General features: G+C 34.5%; 1 protein-coding gene across 4 annotated transcripts; it reads left to right on the top strand.

The window, feature by feature from the left end:
• The first annotated feature begins 896 nt into the window (after positions 1-896).
• Positions 897-17487, top strand: LOC110993357 (SR-related and CTD-associated factor 4). Of its 4 annotated transcripts, none has more exons than XM_022259579.2 (24): positions 897-1076; positions 1150-1440; positions 1573-1714; positions 2111-2163; positions 2385-2605; positions 2822-2906; positions 3072-3137; positions 3264-3385; positions 3895-4014; positions 4328-4434; positions 4730-4938; positions 5289-5480; positions 5779-6026; positions 6479-6546; positions 7585-7653; positions 8724-8851; positions 9170-9298; positions 11761-11942; positions 12208-12291; positions 13365-13481; positions 14087-14277; positions 14861-14941; positions 15462-15503; positions 15648-17487. In XM_022259579.2, the coding sequence occupies exons 1-24, from the start codon at positions 1041-1043 to the stop codon at positions 17156-17158; spliced, it is 4494 nt and encodes a 1497-aa protein (XP_022115271.2). In that variant the 5' UTR covers positions 897-1040; the 3' UTR covers positions 17159-17487. The 4 variants fall into 4 exon arrangements, with proteins under 4 accessions (XP_022115271.2, XP_022115269.2, XP_022115273.2 ...); XM_022259577.2 differs by having other exon boundaries at positions 2060-2163; XM_022259581.2 differs by lacking the exon at positions 7585-7653 and having other exon boundaries at positions 2060-2163.
• Positions 17488-18922: the final 1435 nt, after the last annotated feature.

Genomic DNA, 18922 nt, shown 5'->3' with positions numbered 1-18922 from the left:
AAAACCTGAAAACCCAAGGAAAATAACATAAAAAGAAAAGGTAGGCAGAATATAATATATTCGGTGATAAGTTGCAAATTGGGGATAAACCGCAGTAACCTGTAACATATTTTCTCTTTCTTCTTTTTTTTAGTCTAAAACGCTCCATGAACAAGAACTCCGGCATTTCCTCCATTTGTTCCAGACACATTCGGGAATTAAATCTTCTTTGTCGCCTATGCCACACTTCCTCATTGTGTGCGGCCCAAATTAATCGCAGAGTATGCATTTTCAATTCCAAAGGCACTTCACCCTACACAGCTGACTAAGCAACCGCCATTTTTGTGGTTATCTACATCGCTTAAACGATACGATTGATGCTTACATTACCTGTCAAAATGTGCCACTTGTCTACGATTTGTATGGCGTAGCGAACGACGCGTTCCGTTTATGCAATGCGATAGTCGAATCATGACGGAACTATGCCACTTGGCTGCGAAATAAAACGATCGCTGTATTTGCGATAAGGTAGATCACGTGACAAATGTCATTCCCATACATTTTAATTCTATTCTACTTTCATTTACAATATTACGTGTCCATTTGTCTAGGCCTGGTGTTCTAGTTCGTTTTCGACTAGTTCTTTTATCATGGTCTGATGTAGTACAGAGCAATGTCTAGAGTCCGCGCCACCACTGAATGCCGATCGACGCGGCGCTAGCGCGGTGTAATAAGATGTTGCTAATGCTAGACGTATTTATCTCTGAGTTGAAATAAATAGTTTTGTATCACTCACTCACTCCTTCTACAATTGCGTTTGGGATTAGAGGATCAGGCTTGTTGTGTGTCGCAAACTATCTGCTTCTCTGTCTGCCCCTGGTTTGCCGTCTGGCAAGCCTGAAGCTGCTGCTTCACGCTTGGCAGTCAACAGTTGGCAACACCATACACGCCATTTTGTATTGTGAGCATGTTGATATGCTCTTAAAAATGATTTTATTTCTGATTGAAGATATTTTTAATAGTTAATTAAGTTCTTGAGTGCAATAAAGTGAATTGCAAAAATGGATAAGTCAGAAGTAAAAGCGTTCAACGCGGAGGTAAAAAACAGAAAATGTCCCCCAAAATTTGTGTTTTCCGTGGCATTTTTTTAAATTGAATGAATTCTTTCAGTTATCCGGGTTGTACGAAAACAAGCCCCCAATTTCAAAAGCGAAGATGAGTGCTATAACAAGAGGTGCTATAAAGGCGATAAAGTTTTACAAGCATGTTGTACATAGTGTTGAAAAGTTTATACAAAAATGCAAACCAGAATACAAAGTTCCGGGGCTTTATGTGATAGATTCGATTGTGAGACAGTCAAGACACCAATTCGGCCAGGACAAGGATGTGTTTGCTCCGAGGTTTGCTAAAAATATGCAACAAACCTTTGCTAATCTCTTCAGATGCCCTCCTGAAGATAAGGTTGGTTATATAAAGTCAACTTGTAGGTTATATTTTGTTGATTTATTATAATTCTATAATAATAATACTCTGAATTATAGGATAAGATTAATTTATTTGTGACTTGTTTACAATATTGTATATTTGTTATAGCGGAATATAATAAGAGTACTGAACTTATGGCAGAAGAATAATGTGTTTGGTTCTGATGTTATTCAGCCCCTATTGGATATGGCTGACCCTAATCATCCTCTACATCAGGAAATTCAACAACAGCAAAACAATGCTGCCAATGGTATAATTGTTTATATTAAAGCTAAATATCTAAGTAAAGTGTATATTAAGGTGCATGTTGATTTTAATTGTAATAAAGTATTAGTTGTCATATGGTATAAAGTATCAGTGAAACAAAATATTTTCCTCTTTTATTTTCATATCTCTGAAAATTATCTGATGTTTTAGTTTCAGTTTAGGTGCTGTTTACTTTAATTTATTATGTAAAGCAGGAATTTCTTGACAAAAAAAATTGATGTATAATATAGAAAATTATTTGTTTAATATATATGTCTATAATGTCTAGATAGTTAGAATCCTGCCTTATTTATTTTATATTCTTTATAATATCCTATTTTGGTTTTAGGGAGTTCATTAAATAATACACACAATGTCTCTGACAATAAAATATCTCCAGGCCCTGCATCGCAGCATACTCCACATGGATCATCACCAATGGGAGGGGATCAGGTAAAATTAATTTTGATATGATTAAATCTGTAATAATTTTATGTTTACTTAAAGATTGCCAACAATTCAAATAGTGGTGTGTGCTATTAATATTATTATAGATGTTATATAGAGTTATGATGCAAATATTACCTAAGGATTTAATGTCATATATTTACTAACTAACAAAACCCCTGAAATATTTAACAAGCAGTTCATACAACTTACCTATAATTTAATAGTTCCAGGATGACTCATCTGGACCACCGCCGGCAAAGTTCAATAGAAAATTGCTGAATGATTTTGAATATGAGAGCGGGGATGACACACCTATGGCAGAATCTACTCCACCCCAACACAACCCACCACACTCCAATACCCAGAATAATGTACAGCATATCCAACATATGCAGAATATTCAGCCTCCACATCAAAGTCATAATCCAGCTGATGCGTTAGGAAGGTATACAAATGCCTAATAGTTCACTTATTTTACACATACAGTTAAAGCAATTAAATTTGTGTTACTTATTATTTTTAATCTATTTCCGTTAACTTACACCCATATTGTCTGTGTGGTCAGAACCACAACAATGCCTCATTTAAAATTTGTTCATGATTTACTTTATACATTCACTATTAGAGATCTATATTGATAATGTTGGCTGTTTATTTTCAGTATCTTAACAAACCCTGAAATTATGAGGCAACTGCAGAGTTTGCAAGCTCAGATGCAGTTAGTAGCTGGGATGCAAAATATACCTGTAAGTATAGTAACATGTACCACATAATGTGAAAGTTAAATTTAAATTCCAAAAAATAAACAAAATTATGGCTTATTTAATGAAGCTAAATCAGACAAAATAATTTTGCCTCAAAATTATGAACTTTGTACGAGTTAATATTAAAACCTCAACAATAATTTACAGAATTTAATGCCAATGATGACAGACATGCAGATGCAACAAAATCCGAATGCATCACTTCCTTTCCTCGTAAGTATATTTTTGTTACTTTGACAAATGAATATAGTACAAATATTTTAATGCATACGATATGCAAGTTACACATAACCAAATATGTTGTTTGTTTAGTAGTTTAAAACGTTTATTTGTTCCCAGAATTCACATAATGAACAATCAATGATGCCAGAGGGCAAGGACGACATGGCAAATGAATCAGACATAGAGTTTGTAGATTCTGGTCCACAAGTCATTGAAATACCAGATGCTAATGATTCTAGGTAAGGTTATTATTATATTTTATTATAAAATAATAGGAGGCAAATGGGCAGGAGGCTCACTAAATGTTAAGTGATACCGCCCCGCCACCCATGTACACTCGGACAATGGAGTTCTCTCCAACATCCACGCTATTGTTTGGGGACTCAAGCCCCTAACATTAGCGAGTGTACTCGTGCCCGTGTGTTGGTTTATGCCGTTTTCCCCCAGATCAATTAGTAATTGACCTATTTTGATCATATAGCGCAGAATTTCTGAAAAATAAAAAATTTTATATATATTAGTACGATGATTATTAAGCGTTGCTCAAAGTAGCCAGAAGTACTGTAAGATTGTAATTTAAATATTTAATCAATATACTTAGTCCAAATTCTTCTCCTAGAACATATAAAATTATTATCAAATAAAAATGACTAAATATATTTAATAATTGTATTTATAAATTCAGTCAATAATTTCTTAGTTATTGTTTAAAAATATTTGAAAATTGCATTAAAAACCTATTTTACAGAAGTCCGTCGCCAAAGTCTCGTCGGCGGTCACGGTCGCCTCGCAGACGGAGACGATCTCGATCGCGCTCTCGCTCGCCGAGGCGACGGCGGGACAGAGATCGAGAAAGGGATAGAGATAGGTATGTCATACAGTATTTCACATCGCCTTAGAATCTATGTATATTAGGTAATTAGTTATAGATTCGTGGACGTGGCGTTAATCTATGAAATTATGGAATTAACTTTTTTCTGTGTTGTGTTTTGGGCGCTTAGTTTTTCCGCCATTTATACGTTTTTATTTTGCTGAATTCGAATAAAAATTATGTATCTCTATTTAAATTCGGCTCAGCGGTAGGCTTCGTCTAACATTGGACGTTAGATTATAGGAATTTTAAACTGAAACTTTTGACAAATTTAAAAAAATATTAAAATATTTTTTTGTTTTAATTTTAGAGACAAGGATAAGGAGAAAAGCCACAAAGAACGGGAAGCAGAGAAAGAAAAACAGAGAGAGAGAGAGAAAAAGGGTTTACCTCCAATTAAAAAAGAAAATTTAAGCGGTGAGTATTTTATAACTTTTTCAAAAGTTTTTGTTCATTAGCCCTTGTAATAAGTAAATCTTTTGCCTTACCGCCTTCATAGCAAGCCCCCAGACTTGGTCCCATAAAAGTATAGAACCACAACATTTATTTACATGAGATTTGCATAAACTTAAATTTAATGTCCCGAACTATTACGACCCTAAAACATAAATTAAATTCAGAATGAAATTTACCTTATAAAAGAACGGTAACCATAGCAACAATAATTTTAACCCAAGGCTGCATAAAATGATTTTTCTTTCTTTATTTACAGTGTGTAGCACAACGCTTTGGGTGGGTCATTTATCGAAGCTGGCAACCCAGGAAGAATTGTCGGACTTATTCGGTGCTTTCGGTGGTCTCGTCTCCGTAGACCTAGTTCCGCCTCGCGGCTGCGCTTTCGTGGTCATGGAGCGTCGCCGTGATGCAGCCAGGGCCAAACAAAAGCTCGATAGACATAAATTGCATTCTAAAGAAATTACTGTAAGTAACGAAAAAAATTTTTTTATTCTAATTTGCATATATTAGCTGATTTAAAATTGTAACAATTAATTTAGATTTTTCTCAGTTCGTCAGTATTGATTTTATGTAGCAGCAGTCTTGCAGTTTGAATTAAAAATGTATCCTTAGATCTTATCCACCTTTAAAAAAGTCTTATTGCTCCTTTTTAACTAAAGTTGTATTTTTTCGGTCTGTTCAAATTTGGGTTAGCAGAGTACTCAATTAAAGCGATGGAATTATCTCGATTAAATTTTTTATTCAAAAGGGAGTTAGTATATCGATTCATACCTTAAATAGTTCATAGTTATTTACTCCTAATTTTTTAATGATAGGTGGCGTGGGCAGCGGGTAAGGGCGTAAAGGGTCGTGAATGGAAGGACTATTGGGAAGCAGAACTGGGCGTGGCCTATCTCCCGTGGTCTGCTCTACATGCCCGCTGGGTGCTGGGTGCGCTTTCTTTAGACGCATTGGAAGAGGGCGGGGCTGTTGATGAAGAAACTCTTCCGCCTTGGTTGCCTCCACGGGTGAGTGAAGAGGAAAATAATTTTAATATATGATAATACTAGCCGACTTAACAGGTGTTATCCTTTACATGGGATTAAAAATCTGTTTGTAAATATCAAAGATTATCGAATCCGCTTGAACACATACATCTTTAATCTTCCACAAATATTTAAAAATTGACCTAATCGGTCCAGGCATTCTCTAATTTTACAGAGACAAACAGATCAATTATTTTTTTATATGGGATGTTTAAGAATCTTGTCAAAAATTACTAATTTAAATGTACGCATTTTTTTATGTCGGCATTTCTATTTTCAGATTTTACCAAAAACGATGCCAGATATTCCAATGATACCTGGCCTAACACCGGTATCCGGTCCAGGTATGCTCATTCCGGGGCCAGGAATGCCCGGTCCTGGGCCCATGCCGGGAATGCCCAATTTAGCCAATATGCCCAATATGCCTAACATGGCAAACATGGCCAACATGCCCCCAACTAGCATGGCCATGGGTGGACCACCTCCAGCGAGCATTCCCTTACCAGTTCCGAGGATGCCACCACCTGGGTAAGTTATCATTTGAGAAAATTTAATATATATACTATATGTTGAAATCTATATTATTTAGTAAAGAACTTGTTACAATAAAAAAAAATCTGTGGCGCTACAACCTTTTTAGGTCTGGGCCTCAAATTTCTGTATATATTATGTGCTCATTTAACAATCTAATAGTCAAGTCGGCGGTAGGCCTCATGTGCCTGACATACGCCGTCGACTTTTTGGGTCTAAGACAAATCGGTTTACTCACGATGTGACCAATTCGAGCAAATATTATATACGCACATAGGGAGAAAGTCCATTAGTGCACAGCCGGGAATCGAACGTACGACCTCAGAAAGTCGCACGTTATTTTTTTTACGATATCTGTTTACAAGTCCTAATTTTATTGTATCTCTGGGGTTTAAAACCCTTTAATCTTTACTAGACTAATTTCCTATATACTTTATTATTTGTTTTAGAATGGGTCCTGGTTTGCCTGCGGGTATGCCTCCAGGGATGAGGCCTCCGATGCCTGCGCCGTTACCAGGTAAATATAATACTACTATATATCTTAGTCACACACATTTGAATGTTTTAAAGTGGTTCCCGGATCAAGCTAAATAAATACAAATTCGGATTTGAAATTATAACTATGATAAGCAACCATAGAGTTTGTCAATGGTATGGGCTAAAATGTCGCACTACTCACAATTAAAAATCGGTATTACATAAATATTTTATCTTCTAATGTACTCTATATCTATGTAGTGTAAGGAAATTTTTAGTCTGCGAGAAATTTAATGCGGCGGTTAGGCGAACTAGTATAATTCTTATTTCTATTCTAATTTTTCGCGTCATTTCATGTATTCACAAAACAGTGTATAGTAATAATAATTAACCCTATAATAATCCACATCTTATTGACATAAATTTAACAACAATAGATATAAAAACAAATAATACTATAAGATGCAGCCTACTATAAGGAGAAGGCCCTCCCCTCCAACTTTTCCACCATATTTTATTTTGTGCCATCGTCATTTGTTTCCCTTTCTGCGAAAAAAATATTATTAAACTTAATATTACTGTGTAAATATAATGAAGTTAAAGTAATGTCAATAACCAATCAAAATCAAAATCAAAATTCATTTATTCAGTCCAGATGCGACCTAAGGCATGCTTGTGAATGTCAAAAACGTTTACAAAATTCGCGAAAGAGCAAAACTACGCCATCTATTTAGCAATGCTGCTACATCCATGACGGTTTTCATTTCACACACTTTACGTTCATTCTATAGTCTATGCTATAGTGTAAATTGACAGAATTCTTTATTTATAATTAACGCAAATTGGGATTGTTACTTTGTTAATAACAATAATAATCGTAAAATAAGTTTTATGTTATCGTGTTAATATATTATATTTACTTTACGTTATAATGATATGATATAATTATATTTACTTATACTTATAGATACTTAGTTCAATGCCCAGCGAAACAATAGATTCGGGGTATTAGAATTCTTACGAACCAGCCACAAACACTCATGTTAAACATGCATTTTATTCTATATTAAATATGCAGGAGTACAAGGAGAGGGATCGCTATTAGGCTTTCCGCCATCTTTGCCGCCACACACATTACCACAACCCGGTAATAAATTTTTATATTCTTATCTATGTATTTACTACCTATGAACACATGTATTTAGTTTCATGCACCTAATACTAATATTTCTTAACATAAAGATACGATAAGAGATGCTCTACATTGTAATTACTCTTCTGGGTTGTCTATTTCAACCACAGAATCGACACGATATGTCGTTTTGTTTGACCGATTACAATTCAGCATTCCATATTCTCTGACTTTCTTGTTAACTTCTAATTGCCGCAAATTTGATAACTTAGCTGATACTGTAATAATAATAATAAAGTAAAATGATATATTTGCTTATCTTTTCTTAATAGTGGTTATTCCGGAATGTTGTTTTATTAAATATTTTTAATTATGTAATTATGTATAGATAATCTTATAACATAATTATAATAATTGTAATCGAACTTGCATTCATCGGTGTTCCACTTTACGTTTTTGATCATGAATCCATTTGTTACTTTAGATTGTGAAAGTGAACCTAAAAAATAAATACAGGTGTAATAAGATTTTTAACGTGATTAAGTTAAGTGTGAGAGAGAGTGAGTCTCAGGCGACACTAATTTTTAAGATTTGTTTCAATATTCGTACTGGGAATGGGCTATTTGGCAAGATACTCATAATAACCTACAAATTGTTAGTTTAATTTGTTTTATATTTGTAAATATTCATGATTTAAAGATCTCGCCAAAAAACATTTCTGGACAAGATGGCGTCCCACTTATCCTTATGGCGTTAATTGTAAACACGTAAATAAACGTAACTTTTTATGTGAAACAAGAAATATCCATATATTAGATACAGTCGGACGAAATTAGACCCTAATATAGACAGAGACATTACTCATGCTATTAAATTCATTAAATTATAATTATGGCAATATTTTTAATTATGTCTGGTTTGATATATTCTCATACATTCTTTGATAAATACAGATACTCTCAATAACACTACTATAAAAAGTTGTGCCAAATAGCCCTACATTGTGTGGTATGAAAATTCATAATAAAATTAAATTTATGTTGTAAGCTATTTTAGTGGTACTTAAATAAATAATATGTTATCAGGTATGGTGGGAAGTTTCCTCGGTGGGCTAATGGGAATGGGAGTAGGCGGATTAATGTTGCCTCTACATGCGCACGCGCATGCGCAACTTAATGCGCAACCGCCACAGCATACGCAGCCGCCGATGCAGGTTTGTTTATTTAATACGATATCGATAATGTATGCTCAGAGACAGAGATAGTTCACGCACTTGATAAAAAACATACATAAAAATACTGATTTTTGACTATATGTTAGTGTCTTTTTAATATTGTAAAAGATTGTAGAATTACAATCTTTTAGAATATTGACAGACTGAAAGGACGGCAGTTTAATTATTAAGTTAAATTACAAATAAAATTTTGTTCTGATTAAATTTTTGTCTAAAATCAGTGAGTTATCTTTTCTCTATTTATTTTCCTAATAGAGTAAATGTAAAACAAAACTCACACATTTCAAACTTTGACAGTTACAACAGCAGCAGCAACAATCTGAAGTGACGGGTGCCGACGATGCAATGGAACTGGACACAGAAGATCACCTCGATCAGACGGATAACCACATCGACGCCACGCCTTCGAATATGCTGCCCGATCAGGTAATATGAATAGATCAAATGGAAAAATAATTAAAAGCTCCTACGCCGGTTTTTAACAATATTTTAATTCGACATGAAAAAAACGTACCAATCGTAAATTCGCAACTCACTTGCGAGCCCAATGGCATTGAGTGTCCATGGGCGGCGGTAACTCTTTCCCGTTTACCTCGTTCCTTGTGCAATGAGCTCCGCCCATAATTACGTTACGGCTATGGGCGGGCCATGACTTCATAATTTTCGAATCGATACTTTGCAAGAAAATCGGTACTTTTAAATATGGGAGACTTATTTCGCGTTAAGTTTGGACTGTGATTGTTACTCAGAAACTTACAAATTAGGGTAAATGCTAAACGTTATTACGAAACGTCAGGGCAAATAACAAAGTTATATTATTTTATATTCAAATAAATAATCTTAAAAAACGTTTTATTTTAAATAATTTATATTCATCGCTGTTTATTTTGATTTAAATTTACTTGAATTGAATAATAATAAGTCTTTATTCATCCACATCTTTATGTTACATTTAACAAAAATATGTATAAAGAGTTTTTTAATACAGTTGCTCAAAAAGTGGCATATTGCAGGGAGGTATAGCGTTCGGAAAGTGGGCTATTACACACTCGTGCTTTTTCTTTGCCATTCCCGCACTCGTGCGTTTTCTTTGCCAACTGTCAAAACAATGTGTATTAAAAAGAAAAAACCAACCACGAAGGTTTTATTAAAAAGATTCATAGAAGTTTTTATGATATATGATTTCTAAATATTATAATAATTGGATTCAATAAGTTCGATTAGGTTTCTTTTCATTTCATATCAATTAAAAAAATATTAAAAAGAATTTTATAATATATGCAAATACGTATTTTTAAAAAGTTTACTAATAATTGGATTCAATAAGTTAGGTTAGGTTTATTATATTTCATATCAATAAAAAAAATATTAAAAAGAAAAAAACTAACCATGAAGTTTTTACTAAAAAAAATCACAGAAGTTTTTATGATTCATGCAAATATTTTAAAAAGAAGCTACTATTTGTTTAAATATCAGATTTAATGATTCGACTCAATGAGTTAGATTTGGTTTTCTTTCAATAAAAATAGTCTACTGAAGAATTGGCTGTATGGGCCAAGTTCCCTTTGCCTACCCAGAATGGGAAGAAAAGAAAAAACAAGCTTTGCTCATATTCTTTGCGGTTGGCGCCATTTTCCAAAAATGTTCTTTCGAGTTGAGTTATTTGTTGCACAAAATGAGTAATTTCGACGATATTTTATTTGAATGAATACCACCCGAACGCAGTATAATTGCATAAAATGCTTCGGAGAACAATTTACCGGAAACGTATAAGTCGCTACATATCTACGTGCAACGAATTTATTCCGTAGAGAGAATAGAAAAAAAGCAAATAGTTTAATTAAATTGCTTAATTTTTTCGCAACTGTATTAAAAATAGTCGTTCAGTACACGTGCGGTACCGTCATTGCAACTTGTCCCGACTGTCAACCCTCACCTTCGGCTGCGCCTCGGCTCGGGTGACATTCGTCGAAACTCGTTGCAATGACAGGCTTTCCGCACTTGTAATGAAATATACTATTTTACCACTAAGTTGCGGCTCCTGACCAGGCCCAACTTTTTTCAGCCTATTTTATTTTGTGATATCGTCATTCAATTGTTTCAAGCTTTTTTTTCTGCGAATACTTACAAAAAAAATTCTCTCTCGATCGTAGAAATTACAATCAATATACGTTTTGTTTTAATAAAGTCACTAAGGATGTGGCTAACGAATAAAATTGTAATAAAAAAATTATTTACAAATATCGTATCGCCTTAAATCGTGAAGAAATAATTTCGTCGTTCGTTTCAAAAGTTGCCTTAAGATGATATGAAACAAAGTCAGTTATACCCATCCGTATTTTATTCATAGGGGAAATTTTAGTAAAAGTTTGAACCTGTTTAAAGTTTCATCATTTTTCTTTATTTATTTCTATTCTTACTAGGGTTGCCTGGAAGAGATCGCTTGTTAGCGATAAGGCCGCCCGTTGCATCCCTTGTAATTTATATATACTGTGTTATTTGTATTTCTTTAGCAACGAAGTGTAAATAAATAAATAAAGTAATGCATGAAATCGTATTTACTAATTTTTGGCTTAGTTCTGGAGAAGTCCCTTTCTCAAATGTCTGACTTTTAATTATTTTTAAGCTATCATTGCTATTATATATTCTAAACTTTATTCAGTTTTATATCATGGTATAGACGTTTCTCACGATCGCTTGGAAACAGAAAAAAAACCTATAGCTTTAGTACAAGAAAAATATTTCCAAAATATTTAAAACAAAATATGAACTAAATATTTTATCGTGTATCGTAACTGTTTTACATGTAAAAAATATTTAACTATAGACTTTTTATACTTAAAACATATAAACCCTATTCTAATAAGAATTTTGTATTACTTCATTAGTTACAAGCGCTCATGTCTAAGCCGCCACCAGCTTTTAATAGCTTTGAACCGCCTCCTGGCTTCAATCCGGAAGGATTCGATGCGAGTCAACCGCCCCCTGATGATAAAAGAGATGAAGAGAGACGTGAGCGGGACAGACGAGATCGCGATAGAGATAGAGACCGACGTGGAGACAGAGATAGGTAGAGTATATTTATTTGTGTATGTTATTAATTTTTGTTTTAAAATGGTGTGTTAGGTTTGTGGGCTTATTTGATGTTATGGGAAAAATATTCCTAGGAAAGGCTGACTTTTTGTGCCTGAATTCTTCTATCTATTTATTTATTTAAGGACTTGATCTATTTCTACCATTATTCAGATTTAGGGTTAATTTTATTATATAAATAATAAACGAGTAATTCGTTACTTGTTCCGGTAATATAAATAATAATCGATATTATCTAACAGGCGAGATGGAAGAGATGTAAGAGAACGAGACAGGCGGGACAGGAGGGAAGGTGACAGAAGAGGAGATGGGCGGGACAGAGAAGGGTATGTTATATAGAACTTCTAATTATTTATATTGTACCCGAGTTTTGAGAAACCCGTGGTTTTGGCTTCAGATTGTATCTTTTCTCTTAGGCAAGTAGGTTAGACTTAGTAGTTTTTTCATTATATTTTCTTTCACTGTATGAGCAAGTATTATGAAAATGGAGTTAGAAATCTATGAATAAGACTTCAATAATAGCACGATCAGGGTTGGAAATAGCATGCCCGTCCATTGGGCTAACACTACATATAGGTAAAAAGTGGAATAATATCGGATCTAATGATTTACCTTCGTAAATATATGCATGAGTGTCCTAACCTACACTACTACACATACCTTTCATATGGTTTTAACCTTAATTCCATTTATTATATATGTCGAAGCTAACTAGCTTTATTAGTCGTTCAATCAACAGCCTACCCTCTTAACTAAACAGCTCCGTTTAAGAACAGATTTAACATTTAACAGATTGTTTGTTTGTTTGATTGTAATGAATAGGCTCATAAACTACTGGACCGATTTTAAAAATCCTTTACCATTCGAAAGCTACATTATCTACGAGTAATATATTTAATTTTGAACATAAATAGGGTTCCGTAAGATATTAGGGGTTTTAGGACACAAGGTGTACAAAATCAACCAAAAAAGTTACTTATTTTGCGTATCCTGCCTAAGCTATTAAAGATAGAACCATAAAAAGTTCTAAGTAATTGTAGACACGCTATACTATCTATGTCGAGTGAGGCACAATAATAAATGATATACATGGCAAAACGACGTTTGCCGGATCAGCTAGTATGAAATAAAGCTATTTCATCACTTCTATTTTATAATGTGTAGTTATTACACTAAAAATGTTTACTGAGTTGATTGTACTAATAATATAAATTTTAATGTAAACAAGAAAAAGGCAGGGAAATCCAAAATTAAAAACGTCAACACCTGTGAACATTTGATGTGGGCTAGTTATTTTGTATAAGTATTCACGTTCGCTACTTTGTTATATATTAAGTTAGTAGTGAAACTATTATTACTAAAATTCTAACTTGATTTAATATACAAAATGTCTGTATAGTAACCGGGAACGTGATGATCGTCGAGATAGAGATCGCGATAGAGGAAGAGACAGAAGAGATCGAGACCGGGACAGGGATAGAGAAAGGGACCGATTCAATAGCCGGGAAAACAACGCGTAAGTTTAATGTTTTCAAACTTTAGTCCCCTTTTTCAAATTTCTCTTGTATTTACTTCTTTTGTTTACAATTTAAATATATAATTTGGTGGCATAAATCCTTCACTTACACAGGCGTTTTTCGAACGCCAAACTAAAATCAAGTCTGTCAATCAGTTTTTATCTGTATGAAGCTTGACATATTTTCAGTGGTGAGGGCAAGGTTGTTTTAAGCAACTGAGTTATGAAGAAGAATTTGTACTTTAGAGTAGATATTTTTTAATTGTTTATGTGAATTAATGTTTGTTTAGGTAAATATTTATTGTCTGGCGGGAAGTATAGGAAATTTAATGCATGTTATGCACTTCATTGTAATGAGGATTTATTTGTATTTTCTAAACATGTGTCTTTATATTTTTAACGCCTCCCGCAGTTTGGGGACTAGCGATAGATGAATTTTGGAACAACCTATTTGTCATGAATAAAGTTTTTATTATTATATATTATTAAGGAATTTAATTTTTAACTTTTAGTATTGAAAATGACATATTCCAAATATCTAGATTGCGTTTTATCTAAACAAACCGTGATTGGCTAGTTTATTAATTTATAATGGTTATATTTAATGAAAGAATTCGGGACAAATCACCGCGCAACGAGCAAAATGAGAAAAGTCTTCAAGAGCGTTTATGGGAGATGGCCAATGGAAAACCGGAAAAGGGAGATGAGAGAAACATGGAGGAACCAGGCGATGAGTCTGCCCAATCTGATATTCCTCCATTGCCAGACCGACCAGAAAATCACCAGCCTGATAAGGGTAAGAATTAAATTGTTATTTTTTAGAATATCGAAATATATATCATTTTCAGTAAACAAGTGTTTTTTCCTGTAGTTAAACTAAACAAGATTTGGTATAAAACTAAGCTAAAAAGTAGCGTTTTGTATACACAAGTAAACAAATTCCTTTTATAACTAGGTGATTTATATAAGAATTTGAAAGGATATTTTCAGGCGTAAACCATAATTTTAAAAGTTCGCATCAAAAAATCTAGAATATATTTAAATATTTACAACAAAAACGTGCCTTTACGTCTAATAATTTCTGATTTTTCGCTATTTCTGAAGATTTATACAGATTTCCCATTCTTTTCTTACTCAAAAATATTCGTTCTAATGATATTCTACAAATTCTAAAATTAGAAGTTAGCTTAAATAATATAATTTGTTTCAATTCTGAAACTGAACTTATTCTACATGACGACTTTAGCTGTAATGTATTTCACACACAAAAATTCAGGTCCAAACCTAAAAGGCAGCGCCAAGGTTTTTTTATACCTATTTTGCTATTTTTGTTATATACTTGGCGAACACATGAGTAGGAATTGTATTAAATATTTCAGGAAGCGAATCTACAGAGGATAATGAAGGCGGATGGACGCAGGTGCCACCTCCAAGACAAATGGCGCCGGGTTTCCGTGCTGGTGAGTTATAAACACTATTACATAAAGACTTATTTATTCACAAAAATACATACAACTTATAGGTACTATAATGTCGAAAACATATAAAATATACACATTACGATAGGGCTATGTTGAACTCCACAAACATATAAAGATGTCGATAATGTCAGAGGGCATTTACGCGCAACGTCTTAAAGGGGATCTGTGCACGATCTGTGTGTCTTAACAGACATTATATTAGTAAAAAAAAAAATTAACTGATAAATTATTGCAGCACGGTTTTCTTGATAAAGTTGAAGTGTATAAATAATTTAAGTAAAATAATATAAAAACTTTTTTCGTTTACTTTACATGGAGTTTACACTACATTTGTATTATGTATTTCTATTAATATAAAGCAGCTATAAGCGGGGGGCTGTTATTATTTCTTAATTTTATGTGCACTGCCTTTACTATACTTTAATATCATAATATTTTTAGAATGTGATTAATGTAACTTTGTAAATGATAAAGAAATATAAGCAAATTTACTTTGCAGAACTAAGAATGAGGGGCCCTCCGCTCAGACCACCCAATAGAGGTACGACTGTAGTTCCTGAATAAAGCTGTTTAGATTAAATATTTTAATTAATGATTATGCACTTATAAGCACGATTTTATAATTAAATACACGGCTATACATTAATATTTGCAAAACCATAACCTTTACGTTGTTAAATTTCAGGATCGTGGATGGAACAAGGACCCGGTGGTCCAGGAGGGCCGGGGCCGTTTGGTCCAAGGTTTAGTATGGGACCACCGTTTAACAGACCACCTTTCGAAGGACCGGGTCCTATGTTTGAGAGACCACCCTTCAATCGAATGTCATTTGATAATAGGCCGCCCTTTGATGGTCCACGACCGCCTTTTGATGGTATGAGACCACCGTTTGATGGGCCCAGGCCGCCATTTGACGGACCAAGGCCCCCGTTTGACGGGCCCAGACCTCCATTTGATGGCCCGAGACCTCACTTCGATGGCCCTAATTCACGTCCTCCATTCGATGGACCGAGACCCCATGGACCCCGGCCCCCTTTTGACGGCCCCAGGCCGCCCTTCGATGGCCCCAGGCCGTCCTTCGATGGCCCCAGGCCGCCCTTTGATGGTCCCAGGCCGCCCTTTGATGGTCCCAGGCCGCCCTTTGATGGTCCCAGGCCGCCCTTCGATGGCCCCAGGCCTCCCTTTGACGGACCGAGGCCTCACTTTGATGGCCCTGGACCCAGACCTCCTTTTAGCGGGTCTAGACCGCCTTTTGACGGTCCGCGCCCGTCATTCGATGGGCACCGGCAATACGATAGCTTCGATGGAGAAAGGCCGTTTGATGGCCCAACTGAGTATCGAAATAGAAGATTCGATGACAGAGAACAGTTTGATAGAAATTGGAACAGGGAAAGGGACAGAGAATGGGACAGAGATAGAAGAAATGAGTGGGATGACAGAAGGCGCGATAGAAGAAGTGGAGGAAACGTAGAACACGAAGACAGGTTCAGAAATGATAGGAGAAGGAATAATGACGACAGAGGGCGGCCGCGTGATGAGAAGCCCAAAGAAGACAAACCATTGAAAGATGATAAATCAACTAAAGAGGATAGATCATCTAGAAGAGATAAAGATAGAAAATCTAGATGGGGAGCAGCTGAAGAGACAAGTCAACCAGTTGAAGAACAAAGAACAAATGATCAAATAGATAATCAAAATGAAAGTGTCGTTGAAACTAGTCTAAGTGAGCATCTGGCTGATAGAAACTTCAGTAATGAAAACAAATTAGAAGAAGTAATTGAAAATAATGTTACAAATGAAGAGAGTAGTTTAGAAAATAACGCGTCCGAACCTTTTAATTCAGAGGTTCCCGACACGCAAGAGTCGCATGTTAATCGTAGCGATGACGAATATGAAAATAAGGAAGATAGTTATAATGGAAACAACAAAATTATTGAAGAAGAAAAGCAAAGTAATGTTGCACCGAGTCTTTACGATGCAAGTGATGATGTACAACCTGTTTTTTCAGTTGCAAAAGAAGAAAATGAAGTGCAAAACGATCGAGAAGCCATATCAGAAAATAATGATCGTGAAATCATATCAGAAAAAAACGAGAATAGTGATGATATCATTAATGAAAAATGTGTTCAAGAGATCGAAGCGAATGAGCCATTGGAGAAACCTGAAACTAAAGAATGTAAAGGGGGAAATGATTGACGTCGGCGAATAAAGTTCGGGTATTTCCAGTGGAATTGATTCGGGTGACGCGAACGGGCGCACAGCCCTTACGAAACACAGTTACGCAGTGTTGCCAGGTCTTTGTCGGTTTCTATGTCCGGACTAGATTCGATAACTTTGTGACAAAGTTTTGCTGTTTTTTATTTATTAAAAAATTATTTTGTTAATTGTATAAGTTGATTGTCATAAGATGACAACATTTTTGTAGATCTGGCGGCACTGGTCAGCTGCAAATAGATTTTAACGCAGATTTATAACGCCAAAGATAATTTTATACAATATACGATTGAAATAAAATGAGTGCCTTATTGGTGTTTTGTTTCTGCGGCGACGAAGAGGAACCCGCCTGGGCGCTCAAGTCGAGTGACCCGGGCCAGGTACGGTTGCTATGTTGATATTATTATCTTGCGCACGTTGACAACACTATTCACAGCGATAGAATATAAATTAAACTTTTAAGAAAATAAATGTTGTCGACGAGCGTAAAATGTTTTTTAAATTGTGTTGGAGTGACGCATGTCAACTTTTATATACAATAAATCCATTCCGACATAATTATATCACAAGCAATGTGTGCAAAGGCCTCGACGACGCTCGTGTTACCCGAATCAACACTGGATTAGAAGAACTCTTACTCGAAGGAAATTACGGACTTCCCAAAGTTAATTGTATAATAAAAAATATAATTAGTGTATATCGACGTAACTCGCGTCTTATTAGTTTTTTTGTATCTTAATCTGTATAGGCTTGTCCTATAATTTATACAATGTTTAGACTACTGTTTAATATAGTTATGATCAATTTCGTTTCATATTATGGTGAAGGTAGACGTTTTTTTTATTGCATGTCTTAGACATTAACAAATTTAATTCTATCTATAAGCTGGTACAATTTGAATATAAAACATAAATTGTTCACTTAATGTAAAATATAGTAATGATAAATTTATATAGCGGGCTTCTTTATATGATTATAATAATTATTGTAAGTTAACGGATGACGGTGTAGTTAGAAATTTAATGCATGCTTATAAATGTTTGTCAATTTGTGCTTAAATAAAAAAAAATGTATAAAATTCATCGAGATCTTTTTTTTAAAGGAAGTGGTAACGAACTGCCTCGTCGAAGTGTCATTTGCACACATTGTTATTTTATTTCAGCAGACTAGTTTCTTTCAGAAATTTCGCATCTCGAGATTAAGATTTGTGCACAAGTAATATGTGCAGTGCCAACCTGCGAGCGACAAATAGCAGACAGTCACCGATTCCACTGATTAATATTCTCAACAGTTTTTAGGTTCATGTAAAGCATTTTTCTGTAAATTCTTATTTCTAAGACAATGTAAAACATAGTTATTCAGAGAAAACTACAAAGTTTTCTCTGATTTACTCGTTTCGGTACATGGACTTTCACCCTTATTAACTTCCTGATCTATGTTAACAGGATAGCTTTGTCTGTTGCTTTTCTTATAAACTTAAAAAATTACTCAAACGATTTAAAAATCTTCAGTTTACTGGGAAATAGGCAATAATTCTATTGGCAATATATCAATTATGTATGTAATTACTGTTTCCCTCTTAATAATCAAATCATAAAATCATTCAAAAGTTCTGATATCTATAAATTAAGGATTACTATCACTTTTTTATTATAGACTAGTGACCGCCCCAGGTTCGCGTAATATACGCGTTCGATCGCTGCTAAATAAGCTGTAATGGGATGTATAGATCTATATTAAATGAAC

Source organism: Pieris rapae, chromosome 3, assembly GCF_905147795.1.
Source record: "Pieris rapae chromosome 3, ilPieRapa1.1, whole genome shotgun sequence".
NCBI classification, from domain to species: domain Eukaryota; kingdom Metazoa; phylum Arthropoda; class Insecta; order Lepidoptera; family Pieridae; genus Pieris; species Pieris rapae.
The sequence above is the reverse complement of the archived record's forward strand: the minus strand, read 5'-3'. Positions and strand labels throughout refer to the sequence as shown.

Bases quoted from the DNA above. Each gene is read 5' to 3' on its own strand.
- LOC110993357 (XM_022259577.2), top strand. From the start codon at position 1,041: ATGGATAAGTCAGAAGTAAAAGCGTTCAACGCGGAG. The intron at 1,077-1,149 runs GTAAAAAACAGA...GAATTCTTTCAG, and splicing joins TAAAAGCGTTCAACGCGGAG to TTATCCGGGTTGTACGAAAA. The intron at 2,907-3,071 runs GTAAGTATAGTA...AATAATTTACAG, and splicing joins CTGGGATGCAAAATATACCT to AATTTAATGCCAATGATGAC.